Below are 24,004 nucleotides of genomic sequence, written 5' to 3' on the forward strand. Positions count from 1 at the left end.
TTCATAAAGATAATATATAAAAGTATATTTCATGTCTATATAATTGTAAGAGATCAATAGCAAGGTAAACATTTACTGCAATTACATTATTTAGAAACAATGTTTAAATAAATGATACATTAAAGATAAATAATATGAAATCAGATAAAAGTCTAAAAATAAATTTAATATTATATCTAAAAATGTTAATGATGTAACAAAATATTAATTCATTGTCAATTATATGCTTCAGAGTGTTTCTTTTCTGTGATGCAATAAAAGCTCTGACAATCATTTAGTGCAAAACTTTATTTTGAACACTTTACAAATACCATTAATAAGATGAAAGAGTGAAACAGTATAAGGAAAAAGTGCTTCTTATATCCCAAGTGATCTGTGTTGTGAATATTTGTACACTGTGTGAAGATGTATTGCTGTAGTTGGTTTTATAAAGAGCTAAACAGCCAATAGTTAGGTAGGAAATATAGGTGGGATTTCCAGGGAGAGAAAGGAATAGGAGGAGGAATTGAGGGGAGAAAGATGACAGGAGACATGGAGAAGAAACAAGAGGTTCAAGTAGAAGAGACTTAATGCCACGTGATAGGATGTAGATTAACATAAATGGGTTTATTTGATTTATAAGAGCTAATTGGGAAGAAGCCTAATCTATAGGTTGAGCTTTCATAATTAATAAGAACATAGACATACATGTTAATAATTCATACAGTGTTTCTTTTCATCAATAACTTTAAATATCTTTCATATTTTCTGCAATATTACAAAATACTGTTTTTCTCTCATGTATTATTATTTCTGTAATTTAACATAAAATGAAATTTTAAAACTTAATTTTTAAAAATATTAAAAATATTCTTCCAACATACTGTGCAGGAAAATTTAGAAATGTCTTTAAATTTTAACAAAGATTTTCATTTTCTTCAGTGTGTTATATCCATTTTGTTATCACATACACACGGGATTATTATGTACTTTGTTCAACTCAGGAAACTGAGACTTAAAATTTCACTTAGTATGGATAGGACCTATAATAAACTCGTTCATATTATAAGGAGAATGACTTTTGAAATTGTGAGTGTGCCAATATTATGTTTCCTATCACAAATATCTGACATATAATGATATATTAAATACGATATTAAGTTTAAGAATTACAAATATATTTTTCCCATTACGTGCTATTTGCCCTGATAAACACAGATATTTAGAGCATGGGTTTAAGATACATGTCCTGATTTCCAATAATAACACATACTTCATTTGATTTTCATTTATTTTACATACAAACCACAGTTTGTCCTTCCTCTTCTCCTCCTCCACACTTGTTTCCATTCTAACGCCCTCCCCATGCACTCTTCCTTTGTCTTGGAATTTGTCAGCTCCATAAATATGAATTCAGAGAAAATGTACTTACACAGTTGAGAAATCAAAGGTAATATTTATTTTTAATGGTTTTATTTATGTGTACAGTTCAACAATTACATAATCATTTTCAAGTGTCTTACAGTATTTGACTATGAAAATTTGCTTGAAAATTTCTAGATGATATTTGAATATAAATATACATACCTCTTCATTTAACAAACTTGTAATAGTCTAAATGAATTCTCTTAATATCACATTTACCACAACTATAAGGTTTCATTCTAGATACTGCCATTAGTCACTGATGTATGAAACAGAGCATAACAGTCTACTAATATGATTTTACTGTATATATATGCTGACTCTATGAGTTGGTCCATTTCATTTGACTCAAAGAACAAGCACATATCACCTCAATCTCATTTGTAATTCAGTAAAACCAAAGATGATAGATATATATATATATATATGTGTGTGTGTGTGTGTAATGAATAAAAGATACAACTTGAATATCTAATTTACTGTTCTTTACTGTTCATTTTTGCAAAATAAACTTTATATGACCTAAATTGGTTGCATTAGAAAATGTATATATATATATACATCAGTAGTTTTCCTTACACCAAAGTTTTACTTATACTAACTGTCAAAAATAGGGTTTTTGCAGGGCTGGAGAGATGGCTCAGCCGTTAAAGGCTAGGCTCACAACCAAAAAATAGGGTTATTGCTAGGAGAATCTTCTACTTTCTTTTTGTAAATCCTGACATTATTTTTCTAAGTCCTAATTGATATGTGTACATGGATAATATATTATTAAACCACCTGCTTACTTTAAATTGTCAAATATATTTCAATTATAAGAACATTTACTGTAAGCCAAAGATGGTAAGAGGAAAAAAATCTTCATACATGACAACTCTAAAAATGTGTCAATTCTCAATTTTTTTCAATGAGAGGAAATCTATTTAAAACTATAAAATGTCATATTGTTGCATGCTCATTTCTGTAGGTTAATATTCCAAAAATTTTGTGCATTCATTCTTAATTGGAAAATTAAATTGTCATATAAATGTTATATAGCTCTTTGTCAAATGGAAATACTAATGATGATATGGCCCAAAAGCATCTCAGAGTCTGTTCTGCATATAATATGGTCAAGGTAGACCTTCTCTCTCTGTATGATAGTCTGGGGTTTCTCATGTAAGGGTCTTGGGTATCATGAAACATTTAGTCATTTTCAGCAGCCATTTTCTAAGCAAGATGATTTAGCATGATTTCAAAGACCAGAGGTTAAGGGTTAATTCTGAGGTTCTTTTTCTTTTTCCTGGGAGCCTGAAAATAAAGTATATGATCACTGTATTTTCTTTTCTGGTATGCTAAGTTGGCATGTAATATATATTAACAGCAACTGAGAGAATATTATATAGAGTATAACATTAAGGCTACTTGCTGATTAACTGAGGACATTTTGAACTAGTGTGGAACAGGGAACTTTTTCAGACATAAATATAGTTACTTTCGTGGTAAAAATACAAAATGGAATAGAAAGTGAATGTTTGTGCCTAATCTTATTATGACATTTCATGACATGTTTGGCTGATATTCCTGAGAGGCCTGCTTTTTGGGGGGAGTGATGGGAATGCTGGAGGAGTTGATCTGGGGGGAGAGCAGATGTTAGGGGCAGGACTGAAAGGAGTGAAGGAATGGAAACTGCTGTCTGGATGTAATGTATGAGAGAAGAATAAATGAAAAAAGAGAAATTTTAAATCAAAACATGATTCTGTCAAATGTCTTCATTAAAAAGTAGAATGCATTCAAAGTTCAAAGAAGTAAATATAAGTGATTTTAAATACCTGTTAGCATTTTATTGTCTAAAACCAAATATTTCTATGCACAAAATGCTTTCTGTACCATCATGTATTGTTACTGATATACTATAGATTATCTTACAGTCACCTTACAATGAAAGTCGATATACCATGTGGCATTTATATATTTTAAGACTTCTTATACCACTTTGCAGAAAACAATGGATTTGGTCCATCCAGTGTCTTCAAAACACTTCTTTTCTCTATGTATATACCAGATTTTTTTCGTCCATTGCTAGTCTGATTCCATTGCTTGGCTAAGGTATTTGATGACTAATTGTTTCAGGTAGTATCCAGCTATCATGTAAGAGGACTATATGATAACTTAAAAAAAATTAAATCCATATTCCAATTCTAATTGTGGTCCTATATATGCATTCTGTAGCAATATAATGTTTCTTATCACCATATTAATGCTAGAAGTTTTTGCTTCTTAGTTGAATGTGTGGTAGAAGATGTGCAGAATCACACTACATCATGCACCGGATAGTTATAGAATGACATATGGCAGTGTAACTTCATCATGTGAGTCAAGAGTGTTAGAATTGATGTCAAGTTTTTGCTAAATACTTTTACAATTGGAGCCATCATGCCAGCCCAACAAATATATTTTAAAATGATCTAATCACAAAATTATTTTTGGCTTGGATTTTGTATTATGGTTATCAATATTACTATTCATTATTTTAAACATGATCTATCTCTGTGCATGGGTCTCCTATTTCTCTTTATATTGGCTAGTATGTCATCATATGAGTGCCAATCCTGGTCTGGAGAGATGGCTCAGCAGTTAAAGGCTAGGCTCACAACCAAAAATATAAGAGTGCCAATCCTCTTGCCTCAGAAATATGAGTGCTAGGATTACAAACATGTCTCACCACATACAACTTGCATAGGGATTATTCAGAAACAATAACAATATTTTCCCATACACTCTTTCTAAATATCATGCTTATATGACATCATAACATGAACTGTTGTACTGAGAATATCTCAGAATTTGAAAGATGCAGAGCATGTAAATGTCTAACAACACAATTACAGGACAAATACAAATATTACACATTTGGCAGCAATTATAATTATATGCCTCCAATATAAAATATTTGTCATATATTATGAATCATTTAAGAAAGTCTTATTTCAATTAGATTGTAACAATAAACTGGTGTTAGACATTATTCTGCAAATTAGAGATTTTGTTTCCTGTATTGAAAGCACAAATGGATAGTATAAGTTTCATAAATACTGACACGTAAGTGATGATTGGCCATGTATAACATATATGAAAGCCTATGAGATGTATCGGCCTGTGAATTACTTCCCAAATAAACATGAAGAACCCACATAAAAATCTGTGCTGAGAATATGCATGTTATCCACATTTTAGAGACACAAAAGATGTACAGAAATCTGTTGATTGCTGACCTGTTAATCTAGCCATATTAGTGAGTTTCAGGTTCACTGAGACAATGTAAGATGGAAAGTATAAGGGAAGATAACAGATTAATTATTAGAGATAGGCCAAAGTAATAAGTAAGCAAAATGATTATTTATACTTATTTCTAGTTACAAACATAAAATAGTGGAAAAAGAGTATGTGTACATCTTAGGCAACAAAGACACCAAAGACAAAATAATAATAATTTTCTATGGGTTGCTATAGGCTAAATACAGAATTTTAAAATGTTAATTAAGGGAAAATAATATATAGATATTTAGATTTGGCTAAATTCAGTAGTATTTTGAATACATGAACAATTGTAAAATTATCTTCTAAAGTAAACCATTTGTACTTAGTTTAAAGCACTCAAAAAATTTAGAAAAATAACTAAATACCAATTTATATTAGTAATCAACATTTGCACATAAACTAATAATTCATGAGTTTTATAAGATGGTTTTAAAAGTGTTGCTAAACAAGTTTAAAGTATTCAACACCTGAGTTTAAAAACAAAATAAAAAAACTTGGAAAATGCAAATATATTTTTTAAAGTAATGCTTACGTAGAAGAAAGACAATTCTGAATATGGTTGTAAGATATAATGAAAAGCTACAATAAAAATGGAAATGTTAGTCCTGTATTATAAAATATTTATAGCATGTAACAGAATATAAATTTATTATCAGTTCTATGTTAAAAATCAATCTATTATTACTAAAGGCAATAAAAGATGTTAATCATTGAATTATATTTTTTAATTTCAGATTTTTAAAATTAAAAAAAATGTTCTTTAGGAAATATATGCATATATATATATATGCCAAAGAGCAACTATGTATGTATATATATTCTGATTTTTCTGTCTTCACAATTTCTTTTTCCTCTCCTATCTCCTTCACTCTCCTCTCTGCCCATAATGGCTTCTGGTGCTTTTCTTTTGTCCATTTTAGTTTAATAATTACCATTGTGGCTATACATTAGAGCCACAATGTAAATGTATATTAAATTTGAGGCAATGGCTTTTCCTCTTCATGAATTCATCAGAAACATATAGTTTGGGATAACTGAAAATAATTTCTAAAACATAAATAGTCTTCATATACAAGCAAAATTGCTTTATGTAAACCAAAATGCTTATAATGTTAATAGCTGTAATTTGTGATTATTTCCTCAAATAGATTTAATACATCATCGTAAAACCTTGCTTTGGAATTATTCTCTCTGTTGCTGATAAAACTGAGGATCAATCACTCTGAAATTTGCGAGTTCATATTACAAGAGGGTACCATCCGACACTTTGAAAATTGTCTTACTCATAAGTTATAAAGTAAAATTTGAGCATGGTGTAGTTTTAAGAACTGTAAACACAGCTATAATTTGGCATATTGGTTGCCTATAAAATGATGATTAAACCATTTGTGTAACAAGCATTTTATTTTCTGGTGCAAAATGTACTTTTCAAAACACATCCCTGGAAGTTGTCAAGAAATGTTTGATGATGGAAACTCCATAAAAAGAGGAAAATAAAAGCTTTCATTTATTTTTAGATGAAGAAGTGAAGGGAATAATGTGAATAAAAGAAAGGTAAATTCTTATCATTGTTGTTTGTTATCTTAGTTGTCCAGAGCTCTCCCTCTCTTCTTTATAACTCTACTGACAGCATATTTTACTTCTTTGTTTCTAAGACTATAAATGAGTGGATTCAGCATGGGAATCACAATGGTGTAAAACACAGAAGCCACTTGGTCCTTTCCCAAGGAGAAGGTCTTATTGGACTTTAAATGAGTAAAAATCATGGTACCATAATATATGGTTACTGCCAAGATATGAGAGGCACAAGTTGAGAAGGCCTTTTTCTTTCCTGAAGTAGAATTGATCTTTAAGACAGTAGAAAGAATGGACATGTAGGATGCAGATATTGTGATAAGGGATAACAGTAGGGTGGAACCAGCGAAAATGAATATAATTAATTCAATATCATGTGTGTTGCTGCAAGACAGGGCTATAAGTGGGGATGTGTCACAAAAAAAGTCATGGATAACATTAGAGTTGCAGAAATCCAATGTACCCATGCATAACATATTGACAGTGGAATCCACAGCTCCAAACACATATGACCCAGTAAGAAGGGCACTGCAGAACTTGCTGGACATAACAACTGAATAGTGTAGAGGGTTACAGATGGCTATGTACCGATCATAGGCCATTGAAGACAGAAGGAAACACTCAGTAGCAGCCAAAAGGACAAAAAAGTACATTTGAGTGAAACAACCTCTGTAGGAAATGTTCTTTGTAGAAGTCAGCAGGTTCTCTAAGGTTTTGGGTGTGATGACAGTTGAGTAGCTAAGATCAAGGAATGATAGGTGGGTGAGGAAGAAATACATTGGAGTGTGAAGCTGCACATCTAGACGAATGACCAGAATCATGCCTAGGTTCCCCAGAACAGTGACCATGTATATCAGCAGAAACAGCACAGAGAGGACCAGCTGGATCTTTTTAGAATCTGTCAGTCCCATGAGGATGAAGTCAGGATGATTTGTGTAATTCAAGGTGTTCATTGTGAGCTACTATAAACTGTTTAGAAATTAAAAGGAACACTTATGTTGAATGAATATTAATAAAATATTGTATTATGTTTTGCTATTTTCATAATTGATTTCTGTTGCCTCAAAGTTTAAATAGCCTTTTACATTGTTTTTACAAAAAGGATTGCCAATAACAGAAGCAAGACATTTGTCTATTACATAACAAAGATAATAGACTTTTTTTTTTGGTTTCGAGACAGGGTTTCTGTATGGTTTTGGAACTAGCTCTTGTAGACCAGGCTGGTTTCAAACTCACTGAGATCTGCCTGTCTCTGCCTCCCAAGGGCTGGGGTTAAAGGCATGTGCCACCACTGCCTGGCAGAATAGATTTCTTTATAGTTTCAATGGAAATTATCCCACGATTTACAAAAGGAACGAAGTACAGAATATTAAATAATGAATGAAGATTCTATTCAAATATCTCTTGATTGTCTGTCTGTATTCTGACTCCAGAACATGCATGTTATTCTGGATTTTTCTTTACACTTCACTATTGAAACCTAAACAAAACTCTGACTATACAATAAGTGCTTTTTGCTCTTTGTTTTCTTTAAATATGAATTCCCTTTAATTACTAATAAGTCATTTTTATCCTTTTAACAGAAGTCCTGTTGACTGCATTAAGACATAGGACATTTATAAAAAGATAATCTTCCAAAGCAATGCAAAGTGAAAGTTCGGCTAAAAGGACGGTTTCAAAATATGATGATGATTTTTAGAATCTAAACTCATTAACACTTTTTTGCCAAAAAACCTGACAGTCCTTGTGGAAGTCCCAATTTTAGTATGTTCAGTCTTACAGTAAATACCTTGCTTTATTTTAACTGTTATAAGTTCTTATAAATTTAAGAATACTTACTGTGAGTCATATTGTTGGGAAACAACAACCACAGACAGACCTTTCAATATCATATGCATAAAATTTTGGCAATTTTCAAGGTTTTCATTGAGATTTGCAGATATCTGTGTTTTCATTTTCTCAAAATGTGGTGGGAAGGGAAGTCAGCCAAACAGTTTTATTCAGATCTTGTTCGACTAGAACATTCACAGTAGCTGTTAGACCAATGAATGCCAGGAGCTCCGATGAGTCTCAGTAGAGCCATCTATGTCCATTCTCTTTACCTAATAATTATACAGAATTGTGTGTAACAGTGCTGATCTTCATGTACTGTGTGGTCATCCTTGGGGGCCAATTTTTAAGCAAGATTGGCATGCTTATAAGAACCAAATTTCAAGGAGTAATTGTGCCAAATTTTTCATTTTTTTCTAGAAGTCCCACAGTGAATAGAATGACCAAGTCTTCCCTCTGATCATACATTTTCAATGTAAAGTAGTCATATGCAATCATTGAAATTACTTCAGAAGAGAGAAGGTATTCACAAATAGATGTGTTTATCAGTGGTATTCTCAAGGTTGTATTTATGAAGTCTTCAATGAGATATATTTTAAATGTGATAAGAATTATTCTATAAAAATAAGCTGTACTCATTAAAAACAATAAAAGCTACCATAAAATATCAGCACCCTTCACCTCTACAGCCTGCTTCTGATTTATTTTTATTTCATTAAACATTAGACACAAAATTTAAAAATTACTAGCCATTAAAAACACATAGTGGTGAAAAGCTTACTTTGTATGGAATCGGGTTATACACTTTCTTAAATGAGAATAAACTTATTTAAACTATGATGTAAATAAAGTTAAATACTTTATGAAGACTATGTTTCCAGAGTTGAGAATGAAAAGGAGAATAAGTCCTTTTACACAGAGAGAATTGGAGTAAACGACTGTTTAATCTGCTAATAATTCACATTGAAATAAAAATCTTTACATGTTAATATTTTTGATTGTAAAGATCGCAGGACATATTTTACTCTTATGAATGGAGACACTTTTTTCTGTGTATTACATCTTTGATGGACTTTGTGACCAATGTGATTTGTTAAATAAGTCTTAGTAGACAAGGTAATTCATAGAAAACATCATGCAACATTTTGAAAAACCGGTGAACTTGATAATGTCAGGTAACTGAGAGGTAAGATTGGCTTTCTATTTGAAACTCAGTATACATTGTAATTGCCTTGAAACTGTTCTACTTGGACATTTTTTGTCAGTGTTGATTGCATTCAATTCATGTTATAATAACAAAGCCATATCATGTCAATATCTAGCCATTGTAGAAGTCAATAAGTTTTCAGATTTTTATGCTCTTTCAGTTTACAAAATAATGCCATTTACAAAGCTCCATGCCTAAGACTTCCTTCTTTCTTGAACTATCATTGCTTTTGAATTATATTTATTTTTATTTCATTCATCAGAGAATAACATTATTTTTCAAATTTAGCTTAGTTTTTCACTTAATTCCATTAGTGTAAATTACATAAACAATGGTTTGCACTATGAAAATCCCACGCACATATATAATGCAATCACCTTAAATTTCCCTTCTTCCATTCCATGTGTCCATTCCCATTACTTTTCCCACTGGTTACCATCATTTTGCCCAACAGTCTCTTTGTAAATTTCATGTTTATTTTTCCCCTTAATTTTACATATGAAAGGAAAAATAATACTTTATCTCCTGAGTTTGGCTTATTTCACTTTACATGATAGTTTCCATTAACATACATTTTATATGATTGATAAAAAAGAGTTCTGGGTCCATCTAAAGTCTGTAGACTGCTTAATTGTACATAGGTGCTAAACCTTTGTCCAAACTAACCAAAAGACAGAGAGAGGGCATGCTAATTAACAAAATCAGAAATGAAAAGGGGGACATAACAGTGGACACTGAGGAAATCCAGAGAATCATCAGGGCATACTTTGAAAATCTGTACTCCACAAAATTCAAAAAGTTAAAGGCAATGGACAATTTCCTGGAAAGACATCACTTGCCAAAACTAAATCAAGAACAGATAAACAATCTAAACAGACCTACAACCCTTAGTGAAATAGAAGCAGTCATCAAAAGTCTCCCAACCAAAAAAAAAAGCCCAGGCCTAGATGGCTTCAGTGCTGAATTCTACCAGAAATCCAAAGAAGAGCTAATTCTAATACTCCTCAATGAATTCCACACAATAGAAGCAGGAGGCTCACTGCCAAACTCTTTTTACAAGGCTACAATTACCTTGGTACCCAAGCTACGCAAAGACACAACTAAGAAAGAGAACTATAGACCAATTTCCCTCATGAACATCGATGCAAAAATACTCAATAAAATACTAGAAAAATGGATTCAAGAACATACCAGAAAAATCAACCACCATGACCAAATAGACTTCATACCAAGAATGCAGGGCTGGTTCAACATTAGAAAATCTATCAATGTAATCCCCCATATAAACAAACAGCAAAAGAAAAACCACATGATCATCTCACTAGATGCTGAAAAAGCCTTTGACAAAATCCAGCACCCATTTATGATAAAGGTCCTAGAGAGATCAGGAATAACAGGAACATACCTGAATATAATAAAAGCAATATACAGCTAACATCAAACTAAATGGAGAGACACTCAAGGCAATTTCTCTAAAATCAGGAACAACACAAGGCTGTGCAGTCCATATCTCTTCAATACTGTACTTGAAGTTCTAGCTACAGCAATAAGACAACAAAAGGAGATCAAGGGGATACAAATGGGAAAAGAAGAAGCCAAGCTTTCACTATTTGCAGATGATATGATAGTTTACATAAGTGACCCGAAAAACTCCACAAGGGAACTCGTAGAGCTGATAAACACTTTCAGCAAAGTGGCAGGATAAAAAGTTAACTCAAAAAACTCAGTGGCCCTATTATATACAGATGATAATGTGGCTGAGAAAGAAATCAGAGAAACATCATCATTTACAATAACTATAAACAGCATCAAATATCTGGGGATAACGTTAACTAAAGAAGTGAAAGACCTATATATCAAGAACTTTGAGTCTCTAAAGAAAGAAATCAAAGAGGATACCAGAAAATGGAAAGATCTCCCATGCTCTTCATTTGGTAGGATCAACATATTAAAATTGAATCTTGCCAAAAGCAGTTTACATATTCAATGCAATCACTATCAAAATTCTGGCACAATTCTTCACAGACCTTGAAAGAACAATAATCAACTTTATATGGAAAAACAAAAGACCCAGGATTGCCAAAACAACCCTATACAATAGGGGAACTTCAGGAGGCATGACCATACCTAACTTCAAGCTCTATTACAGAGCTATATTCCTGAAAACAGCTTTGTATTGGCACAAAAATAGTCATGTAGACCAATGGAACCAAACTGAAAACCCTGATTTTAAACCACACACCTATGAACACTTGATTTTTGACAAAGAAGATAAAATTATACAATGGAAAAAAGAAAGCATCTTCAACAAATGGTGCTGGCATAACTGGATATTGGCATGCAGAATATCCAGTTATGCCACCCTAAGAGTGTCTGGATCCTGCCCTGAGCAAAATGACAGACTCTGGATATCCCTTATGTGGAAGGAAGTGGGGATAGGGTGGGAGGCTGGGGGGTGGGTGGTATGGGAGTAAGGGCAGGAGAGGGAACAGGGATTGATATATAAAGCAAGCTATTTAAAATTCAAGTAATAAAAAAAGTTAAAAAAAACAAGAAAGCATGGAAAGACCTATGTTTAATGTACTGACAAGGAAACATAAAATATTATTAAATTACTAGAAATAATGATATATGGAAATCTAAAAATGATGATATGCAAACTAAAAATGGTTTTATATGTCTTATTTAGAATAAATAAGTGTGATAAGTAACTATATAAATTTTCATTTCCTGAGTAGTTACCAAGCAACAATGTATGTCAAACACTGTTTTGGATTTCAGAAAACATATTAAATTTTGAAAGAATTTTAAGTTCAATGTAATATGAACCCCTTTATCTATTAATGATGGAGTAATCATGGTCTCAGTTTTATTAATTTCTTAAGAAATTAGCCAGAGCTGCTATGAGTCCATAATTGTAATGGATTTATCATATCCAAAGGAATGAATTCATAACACTCCTTTGTATATTTTCTATTGTTTTTTATTTTCAACCTTTGCCAGGATACTTCTTTTGCCTTGAGATAGGGAATATAGGTGTCTCATTTAGGACTGAGGAATTATAGTCATATAGTCTCCACTTGTTGATTTATAATTAATGTCAATATTAATCAATAGTCATTGTAATAGCAAGGTTTGCTGCCATAGATGGCAGAAAAAAATGATACATGAGTGTAACGTGTATTCTTCCCACCAGCTTCCTGGGTCCCTTTGCCGGCCATTTGCTATTATTTCTCATTGGCTAGCTCTGACTTAATTATTGACCCATAATTACTAATATATATTTTATATGGACTTATATTTCCAAGGGCTCCCTCCTGATAGGTGATGCCCCCCTAGGAGATCACATAGCAACCACTCTCTTCACTATATTTCCCAGAATCCTCTTAGACTCCTAATCCTACCTATGTTGCCAACAGTGCGTTATTTACGTATACACAGAAGGACTTCCCCCATCATCTCCTCTTTTCTGTCTAAATAAAAAGAAAGGTTTTAACTTCAACATAGTCAAATTATATATAACAAAACAGTTGTCAAGTAAGAAATATGGTTACAATATTTTGTTCATTAACATTTACTAAGATATAAAGAATGTATTTTGTTATCTATCCTATCTGTGTAAGTCTAAATTCTTATATGTAGCTTATCTTTTATTGTAACTAAGAAAAACTGTAATTATAACTATCTGTCTTCAACTCAATCAAAGACCACAGAAGGATAATATATAAACACTAGAATTAAAAGAGACATCTTGCTACCTGGACAGTAACCAGAAGTTCCTCTTTAACATTGGGGCATCCATCTTCAGCCCATAGGCCACAGTGTGTCTGGAAGACTTCTCAGCAAAATTTTAAATTTTTTCCTGCATTGGCAATTTGTCAGTCAATCATTTTTCATTTTCCTGCAGAATGTCTGGCACACTTCTCCATGAAGCATGAACCCTGTATGAATGCCTATCTTGCTGTGTAAGTTCAACAGTCAGGTTTCTGTGGGTCCTGCATGTCCAGTTTATACAGCAATGGTCAAACAGCCCAGGCAAGAGCAGATTATTGTCCAAATGGCTAATATTGCCATGTTGCAAGCAAACTCCATAATGACTTTCTTCAATGCCCATCTTTCTCTGTGAATAGATCGGTATTGCCAGGAGCAGACTTATTGTCAAGAAAGACCTGTATCACAATAACTTTGAGTCTTTAAAGAAATAAATTAAAGAAGATACCAGGAAATGGAAAGATCTCCCATGCTCTTGGATATGTAGGATCAACATAGTAAAAATGGCAATCATACTGAAAGCAATATACAGATTTAACTCAATACCCATTAAAATCCCAGCACAATTCTTCACAGACCTTGAAAGAACAATTCTCAATTTTACATGGAAAAACAAAAAACCCAGGGTAGCCAAGGCAACACTGTTCCACAAAGCAATGTCTGGAGGCATCACTTCCTGACTTCAAGCTCTATTATAGAGCTATAGTCCTGAAAACAGCTTGGTATGGCACAAACATAGACAGGTAGACTAATGGAAACTAATTGAAAACCCTGAGATTAATCCACAAACCTATGAACAGCTGATTTTCAACAAAAAAAGCTAAAATTATGCAATGGAAAAAAGAAAGCATCTTCAACAAACAGCGTTGGCATAACTGGATATGAGCATGAAGAAGACTTCAGATAGATCCATGTCTATCGCCATTCACAAAATTTAAGTCTAAATGGATCAAAGATCTCAATATAAATCTAGCCACATTGGACCTCTTAGAAGAGAAAGTGGGAGGTACCCTTGAAAGAATTGGTAAAGGACACTGCTTCCTGAACATAACACTAGCAGCACAAACATTGAGATCGACAATTAATAAATGGGACCTCCTGAAATTGAGAAGCTTCTGTCAGGCAAAGGACACTGTCAGCAAGACAAAAAGGCATCCCACAGATTGGGAAAAGATATTCACTAACCCCACATCTGACAGAGGACTGATCTCCAAAATGTACAAAGAACTCAAGAAGCAAGTCTTCAAAACACCAAAGAATCCAATTAAAAAGTGGGGGACTGAACTAAATAGAGAATTCTCAATCAAGGATTATAAAATGGCTGAGAGACACTTGAGAAAGTACTCAACAACTCTGAGATATCATCTTGCTTCTGTCAGAATGGCTAAAATCAAAAACACCAATGACAGTTTATGCTGGAGAGGATGTGGAGAAAGGGGAACACTACTCCACTGCTGGTGGGAGTGCCAACTAGTACAGCCACTATGGAAATCAGTATGGAGATTCCTCAGGAAAATGGGTCTGAGTCTACCACAAGACCCAGCAATTCCACTCTTAGGCATATACCCAAAGTTCCCATTCACAAAACAAGAATGTGTGTTCTACTATGTTAATAACAGCATTATATGTAATAGCTAGATCCTGGAAGCAACCTAGATGCCCCAAAACTGAAGAGTGGATAGAGAAAATGTGGTACATTTACACAATGGAATACTACTTGGAATTTGCAGGCAAATGGATGGCACTGGAGGACACCATCATGAGTGAGCTAACCCAGTCACAAAAAGACAAACATGGTATGTACTCACTCATATATGGATTTTAGATATGGATCATGGGAGTGTCAGCCTACAATCCCATTGCCGGTGAGTCTGGGAAACAAGGAGGTTCCCAACAGGGATGCAAGATACCCCAGAGAAGTGGAATGAGGCAAGATCTCCTGAGCACATTGGGAATATCAGTGGAAAGGAGAGGGAAACAAGAAACACAGAGGGTGATAAGAGGAGGGGAGAAAAAGGCATGGGGGAGCAGGAAGGTTGAGTCGATGTAAGAATAGAGGAGAGCAGGATGAGAGGTACCATAATAGATCTAGTCATTAGAGGCTTGAGGAGTTAGCTAACTCTAGTGAGATCTCCATAGATCTACAAGGATAACACCAACTGGCAAATTAAGCAATAATGGTGAGACTACATTAATTGCCCCTCCTTGCTGGTAAGGTTGATGACTACCTTATATGCCATCCTAGAACCTTCATCCAGGGATTGATGGAAGCAGAGACAGATACCCACAGCTAAACACTGAACTGAACTCCTGGAACCTAGTGACAGAGATGGAGGAGTGATGAGCAAACCCACAAAGACAGCTGACCGGATAAGGGGGAGCTCTTGAATCCCAGACTGATGGCTGAGAGGCCAACAGGCGACTGATCCAGACTCCATGAATGTAGTGCCAGGGAGGAGGCCACAGAAATCAGTGGGGCCTTGGGTAGTAGATCAGTGTTCACCATGGTTAATGAATGAGCTTTGGGAGCCCACTACAAATAGAGGGACGCTCTCTCAGCGTGGACACATGGGGAAGGGCCTAGCTTCTTCCCAGGATGAAATGACAGACTTTAGAGATCCCCCCCAAGGAGGGTCTCACTCTCTCTGGGAAATGATGTGGGGATTGGGTGAGGGCCTGGGGGAGGAAGCTGGGACTGACATGTTAAACATTCATGTTTCTAATTTAAATAAAAACATATACTGAGAAAAAAAAAGAAAAATTCTAAATCATTTGTGTTAAAATATATCTATCTATTTTAAATACATCTCTGTGTATCTAGAAAAACCTAATTAACTTAACTTAGTTAACTATTTATAATATGTACTCAATTACACATTTCCTTTTAAAAGAGCTGTATAAACACAATAAACAAGAGGAAATATAGATCACAAAATTGATATTTGTATCTAAAAATGAAAATCCATACCAATACAAAGTATTTATGTCTATATCATATTCCCTTTTTTCCCTTTAGAAAGAGATTGACTGTGATAATTACTATTTATAAACAACCCCATTGAAAAGAAATCAAAATATTATAAACAATATTTGGGAATTTGAGCATTGTTCATTCCAAACTGCTTCCTGCTTTATGGGGGCACTGTCCATACCATGCGATCATGACAAAACACAGAAACCTGTCTAACTCCTTATTTATTGTAGTTTGGAAGGCTGCATCCTCTCAGCTGTCTTGGATGTTGGATCACCTGGGACACCGTTTTAGGGGAACTTGCTTTATGAAACCATACAAGTCTAGGAGGAATCCACAGCCTTTCATTTTCTGTAGACACTCTTTTCCCAAATAACCTGTCCTTATATTTAAATTTAGAAGTAAAAGTACTTTCAAAATATATAAGTTGTATTAATTCAGTAGCATTTCTTTTAGCAGTTGTTGTTATCTGCTTAGCAATCAAACAATTCAAAGGCAACACAATGGCACACAGTATCCAGACTCTCTTTGTACTTTTCATTTTTACATGGCTTTTTTTTATTACTCTGTTGTTTTTTTTTGTTTGTTTTTGTTTTTTTGTTTTACTTTATTTGTTTTCTTAGAAACAGGGTTTCTCTATGAAAATCCGACAACCTCTGCCTCTGGAGGGCTGTGATTAAAGGCTTGTGCAACCACACCAAGACATTATCCTGTTTCATTTTTAAACACACTATAAATATTTTAGAGGATTTACTTCATCTGGATCAGACTTTATTGTAAATCTTTATGTTTTTCTGGTCATGTGATGTGTCTCATCTGCTAAACAATATTATTAAAATCAAAGCTGTGACTATGTTAACTGTTGTCTTTCCAATATGCTGGAAATTTACTGCTAAGACTGGGTTTGAAGATCTCTGCTCGTCTCCTGCAAAACAGAGCCCAGCTGAGAAAATGCTACTACTGTTCTTCTGTTTCTAAAATCCCTTTTAATTTCTACATGAAAATCCATACCCCACATCGCAGGTGCCGAATGTAACATGTACTCTTTTTCACAATCTGCCTGGGTCCTGCTGCAGTTTCAGCCCCCAAATAACACATGAGACACTATATTAATTATAAATCTGTTGACTGGTGACTAGGATTTCTTATTGGCTAGCCCTGAACTTTTTTCATTCTATGGGCTGCCATTTTGGCTTGATGACTGTGTCCTTTCCTTACAGAAGCTTCTCAGTTTCAGTAGGTCCAATTTATTAATTTTTGATCTCAATGTCTGTGCTACTGGTGTTATGTTCAGGAAGTGGTGTCTAACAATCTTTTAGATTACCACCACTTTCTCTTCTAAGAGTGTCAGAGTGGCGGGATGTCTATTGTGAGGTTTTTGATCCATTTGTGTAAAGGGAAAGCTTTTTCCTTGAGAGAAGCCTTCCCGCCAGCCTGGTTCTAGAGCCGCATCAGTCCCAAATAAACACAGAGGAGGCTATATTAATTCTGAAGCTGTTGGCCTTGCTTATTTCTTACTGGCTAGCTCTGACTTAAATAATTGCCCCATAATTGTTAATCTAAGTATTTCTCTTACCGGAGAAATGTCCGGGCTTCTAAACCCATGGAGTTACATCTCGACTCCTTGTGTTTCTCCTACCCAGAGTCCTCCTCGACTCCTAGTCCCACCTATCTTACCTCCCTATAGGCCAACAGTGCTTTATTGACATATACACAGGACTACCCCCATCAACTCCTCTTTTTTGTGTAAACAAAATGAAAGGCCTTAACTTTAACATAGTCAAATTATATATAACATAACATTTATCAAGGAAGAACACAGTTACAATATTTTGTCCATCAACATTTAGAAAGATTTAAAGAAAATATAATCCATCCCATCCTTGTGAGCCCAAAGTTCTATATATAGCTTATCTTTTATCATAACTAAGGAAAACTATAACTATCTGCCTTCAACTCTATCAAAGACCACAGAAGGATAATATATAAACACTAGAATTGACAGAGACAGTCACCTGAAGTTCCTCTGTAATGTTGGGGCATCCATCTTCAGCCCATAGGCCACAATGTATCCACAAGATTTCTCAGCAAAGCAGGAAATTTCAAAACTGTCTATCTGCATTGGCAGTCTGTCAGTCATTTTTCTGTGTCCTGCAGAAAGTCTAGTAGACTCTTCCATGAAGCAGGAACCCTGTAAGACTGAGATCAGCAGTCATTTTCCTGTGGGTCCTGCATGTCCAGTTTATACAGCAACAGTCAAACAGTCTAGGCAAGAGCAGTTTCTTGCCCAAATGGCTAATCTTGCCATGCTAAAAGCAAACTCCATAACGAGTTTCTTCGATGCCCATCTTCCTCTCAGACATAATTGGTGATGCCAGGAGCAGACATTTCTCATTATCAAGAAAAACCCTAAACCATTTTAAATGCCATTTTCTGAAGGTCTTTGAAAGATTTGAAGACTGTATATCTATCTCAAATATATTTCTGAATATCTAGAAAACCTAACTAACCTAACTATAAGTTCTGACTGTTATAAGTAACTATCTATAGTCTATATTTAATCATGTATTACATTTTAAAAGATTAGTATAAGCACAATACTTGATCAATAGGAGAAATATACACATCACAAAATTGACCTTGAATTTGTATCCATAAATGAAAAACCATATCCATATCATAATTCCCCTTTTTACCATTAAAAAGAGATTGGCTGTGATCATTAGCCAATTATAAACAACTCCATTTAAATGAAAACAATGATTTATAAACAAGATGGGAATTAGGGTGTCGCTCATTCCAAACTGCTTCATGCTGGAAGGGGGCGCTGTTCATACCATGGGGATCATGACAAAACTCAGAAACCTGTATAAGTCCTTATTTTCGGGGTCTGTAAGACTGCATCATCTTAGCTGTTCCAATTGTTGGAACACCTGGCCCACTGCTTCTGGGGGTCTTGGTTGTTGGTCAAACCACAGAAGCCTGGAAAGAATCCTCAGCTTTTTATTTTCTGTAGAAACATAAACAAAAACTCCTTTTCCAAGTAACAAATCCTTATACTTAAATTTTGAAGTCAAGGCATTTTCAAAAGATAAAAGTTGAATTAATTCAGCAGCATTTATAATCAAGTTTACTTTAGCAGTTGTTCCTTCATGAGCAATTAAAAAACTGAAAAACAAAATAGCATACAGTATCCAGACTTTCTGTGTATTTTCCATCTTTACATGGCTTATTTTTTACCTATTATTATTCTTTTATTTCTTTATTTCTCTGAGACAGGGTTTCTCTTTGGAAATCTGCCTGCCTCTGCCTCTGCCTCTGGAGTAAATCCTACTGGCATGCGCCACCATAGCCTGCTTCTCTATTTATTTCCCACTATGCCGATTCTTTTTCTCTTTCAATCTTACATATATTTTTAAACACACTGTAAACCTTTAGAGGTTTTTCTTCATCCAAGTCTGACTTTACTGTAAATCTTTATGTTTTTCTGGGCACGTGTCCTATCTGTTAAAACCGCAGCTCTTTAAACTGAAGTTTTTCCAAGATGGCGGGCATAAGCATGATTCCAGCTGCCGGCTGGGAGATGTAGTCACTGCCACTTCCAGCTGTGCTTACACACCTTTCAATTGTTAGAAGAGCCTCTAAAAAGAACCTTTTTTGTTTTATTTTGGTTTTTTTTTTTATGCTGAGGAAGACTCCCTTAAGTGTGCCGAGTGAGTCTCTGCTTGTCGCTAGCAAAACAGAGCCCACCTGAGAAAAATGCTGCTACCAAAAATCTGTGCTTCTCTCCGTTCTTCTGTTTCTAAAATTCCTTTAAAACTTTTGTCATTCTACATGGAAATTTATCATTCCACTCCTGATCACCATTATGTAAAGGGAAAGCCTTTTTCTTGGGAGAAGACTTCCTGCCAGCCTGGCTCTAGAGCCGCATCAGTCTCAAATAAATACACAGGAGGCTATATTAATTATGAAGCTTTTGGCCTTGCTTGTTTCTTACTGGCTAGCTCTGACTTAAGTAATTACACCATAATTGTTAATCTAAGTATTTCTCTTACCGAAGAAATGTCCAGGCTTCCTACCCCCATGGAGTTACATCTCGACTCCTTGTGTTTCTCCTACCCAGAGTCCTCCTCGACTCCTAGTCCCACCTATCTTACTTCCCTATTGGCCAACAGTGTTTTATTGACATATACACAGGACATATACACTTCCCCCATCACATTTGGATTTAAGTTTTGTGCATGGTGATAGATATGGGTCTATCTGAAGTCTTCTACATGTCCACATCCAATTCTGCCAGCACTGTCACACCTGCTGTGCGGCCTGCATCCGAGAATGTAGCGAGGTGGTCAGGATAGATGACACAGAGACCGGTCGGTTGCTTTAAGAAAACTTTATGCTTCCCAAGTCAGCTTAGGAGGAGATTCCAAGTCCGCTTAGGAGAGAGAAGTCTCAGGAGAAGTCTCTCTAAGAAAAAGGAGCTTCCCTTGTTAAGGACTTCTGCCATTCATCTACATACCATTTTTTTTACTTCTCACCCTCCTGGCTGGTGGTTTAATCTCTGGCCCCAGAATCGGGGAGACACCACAGGGGGGACAGGAAGAGGCATCTAGCTGTAGGGGGTGTGAGTAAGCCCTTATCTGAGCCCTATCAAGAGCTTTAGCACTGAATTGTTTTCAGTAAACATTACACAGAGGCCTGCTCCCAGGCCGAAGGGGAAGTGGGTTTCTGCTCAAGGTCTGGTGTCCCCATAATTCACCCCTTTTATTTTTAAATGAGGCACTGCTGTCTTAGGTCAAGTAGGGTCACCCTCTCTGGCCCGTCTTTGGGGGACCTTGAACCCCTGTCTTAGGTGGGAGTGGGTCTTCCCCACAGGTTGCCCGTCAAAAGAGCGCCCCAACCTTAAAATCATTTATAATAAGGATTTATGGCTATCGGGATTGCCATGGGCTAAGGCACTTTGAACTCAGCATGAAGCCAGAATGCCTACTGCCACTGTTACCATTCCTAGGACCCCCACTGACATAGCGCCTCTCTGTCACCTGCCCATCCCCCGATCTGGGCCTTAGCATTCTACCACCAGCCTTTCTTTGCTACAAGGGTGATTTATAGTTACAATTTGATGGTCAAAACAGTGATAAAGTTTACAATCATTTTAAGATCTACTTAGGAAAGCATTGGAGAGTGCACTTGCACAGATACATTAGGTACAATCATTGATGTTACACATGTAGCATTATAAAAAATATGAACAAGAGGCTTGTTGCACTATTTACAGAGTACCAATTTGTTCCTGTGGTGATGTAGTCTGTAGATTTAATGTCAGTAGTATTAGTTGAACAAGCAACCCGAGTCAAAGTCTTTTTGTTGCACCAGGACAAACCACATTTCTCCAGAAGAACACACTGGCATAGGTGTGATTCCAGAAACAGGAACTACCAAGTCTGATATTTCAAGTGACCATGTCCTGTTCAAATACTGAAAAGAAGCTTTTGCCACTCATCACAGTCCATACCAATGTCCAAATGTTTTAAATGGGTCTTTTTTCCCCCAAAGGGAAAAGCTGGCAAAATGAATTTTGTTGTTTTAAGGTGTATCAAAGGCTAGTTGCTAATCTTCCAGTTTTGTTGGCTTTAGGATGAAAACTCACGGGTCCAGGAGGTTGATGTAGCAAGCCTGATGAGAAACTGGAAATCTCGAACTGACTGTTTTATTTCTTTCTGGGGCTGTAGATTTGATGACATCAAGGGTCAGGAACACCAACTTAGGAGATCTCGAACTGGCTTGAGCAGGCTCCCACAGTCTCAGGTCCAGTTTTCTCTGCTCTATGTATCTCACCAAATGTTGTGACAGCTAATGAAGTTTTATTCTTTTCCTGTAAGAAAACACAAACATGCCCTCGACCCCAAATTAGGGTCTACTCTACTGTCTAGTGTATGGATGTTTCCATTTGGCCTGAGTAATAGTTGTTTAATTTTTATTATGTTAGAATCTGCCTGAAGCAGATTCCTCACTGGCATTTACATTTTAAAAATTTTTAAATGAGGAGTGGATTATTTAATGAATCATGTGGGGACTGGGGACATTACTCCCCCTTTTATTTTTAAATTTTGTTTGAACTGTTGAAGTTGGACCATAACAGTAGAAGGATTTGTCTACCCTCCTTAGTCAACTATCTAGGTGAATTGGGATCACTATTTAAAGTATTAGTAGATGTCCTTTAAAAGGGACATAACCATTAAGTACCTTTGAGAATCATTTAAGGATTGTAACTATACTATGTCCCAAATAGTCCTTTTTTTTTTTAACCTGTAACCTGTAGCTCTCACTAGCTGACAAGGCCTCATTTGCATCTGAGTTGACAAGGCCTAATTTGCATCTACACAGACGCCTTTGGGGGTGGGGGCCTGCCAAAGAGGCAGGACAGTTACCTGGAAAAAACCTCTCTCTCTCTCTCTCTCTCTCTCTCTCTCTCTCTCTCTCTCTCTCTCTTTCTTTCTTTCTGCCTGGCTCTGAGGGCTTAACTTGAATTTTTTGTTAAAATATTAACCGACTGACTGGATGTTTCTTTTGGCTATATCTAAATCGATTTAGGTAGTATTTAACTGTTTGAAGGGATTTAAGTATCACTTTAATCATATCCAAGGCAATTAGAACAGTTGCTTTTGTCAACATTTACGCATTTACATTTCACACTTCATACATACTGACGTGGCCACGTCCATACACACAGACCATGCATACATATCTCTCCTTGCCTAGGTTATGATTAGTTTGTTGAACTGAAACTTCTTTAACAGAACAACTCCAGTCAATCTTTGAATTAAAACAAAAGGTTGAAAAAGTCCTGTATGTCCCTCATCATTTCTTCATTAGAGAAGTTTGGAGCTACACTCAGGGGCTACAGCCATACCCACTCCTTGTAATTCTGTAGATGCAAAGTGGAAAGGCCAGGCTTTTGCCAAAAGTTTTCAGAGATGACTCACAAAATTCAATAACCTACCCTATATAAATGTAACCAAACATTTTTATTTTATGTACCTTTGTCTTTTTCTTTACTGAATACTAATACCTCATTTATTAACTGTTACCAGTTTATTTAATTTACCCATCTTTAATCTATCTTTCCATTGAGGATGATCCTCCAATCTACCCTCCAACTGAGGGCAACTTCTTATCTTAAGTTCCCTTTTTTTTTTTTCCTGACCTTTGTCAGGCAAGGGCCTACACATTTAATCTGGTACCCCTAGCTTGGTACCCCCTTTTTAATACATACTTATAGCCTTACTTGTTGGCTATCCTTTTAGATCTCTGAGTTTTTGTTTACTTTACCTCAGTGGATCAGGTGAAAGACTGGAGATTTTTCTTATTTTACCCTCTTTTTTTTTTTTTGGACTGGGTTTTTCTCTATCCTTTTGGAGGCTGTCCTGGAACTTGCTCTATATACAAGGATGGCCTCCATCCTTCCTACCTCTGTCTCTCGAGTATTGGGATTAAAGGCATATGCCACCAACACCCGACTCTAAAGATCATAGCGAACATCCTTCCAATCTGGGACATTTAAGCCTTCTCCTGTAATGAACCATGGACTCGCACGTTCAATCCATTTTAAAAAGCCTTCCAAGGTTTTAGACTTTACTGTAGTCCCATGTCCTTTAAGTAACTTTTTAACTTGATACTGTAATTTAAGCTTCCCAGAACTATTCCCCATGGTTTCTTTTTTTTTTCCCCAATCTGTCCCTGGCCAGAAAAAGAGATGAACCCGCTCACTTACCTTGCTTTCACAATCTCGGTGGGATCCTACAATTGTCGCACCTGCTGTGCGGCCTGCATCCGAGAATGTAGCAAGGTGGTCAGGATAGATGACACAGAGACCAGTCGGTTGCTTTAAGAAAACTTTATGCTTCCCAAGTCAGCTTAGGAGGAGATTCCAAGTCCGCTTAGGA

At 35.5% G+C, this 24,004-nt stretch overlaps 1 protein-coding gene across 1 annotated transcript; it reads right to left on the bottom strand.

Annotated features, from left to right (window-relative positions):
* Window positions 1-6,264: 6,264 nt before the first annotated feature.
* Window positions 6,265-7,232, bottom strand: LOC101827464 (olfactory receptor 8H1-like). The gene has a single exon (XM_013119231.2). The coding sequence runs from the start codon at window positions 7,230-7,232 to the stop codon at window positions 6,288-6,290; it is 945 nt and encodes a 314-aa protein (XP_012974685.1). The 3' UTR covers window positions 6,265-6,287.
* Window positions 7,233-24,004: the final 16,772 nt, after the last annotated feature.

The sequence above is a fragment of the Mesocricetus auratus genome, unplaced genomic scaffold, assembly GCF_017639785.1.
Source record: "Mesocricetus auratus isolate SY011 unplaced genomic scaffold, BCM_Maur_2.0 Super-Scaffold_100004, whole genome shotgun sequence".
NCBI classification, from domain to species: Eukaryota; Metazoa; Chordata; class Mammalia; order Rodentia; family Cricetidae; genus Mesocricetus; species Mesocricetus auratus.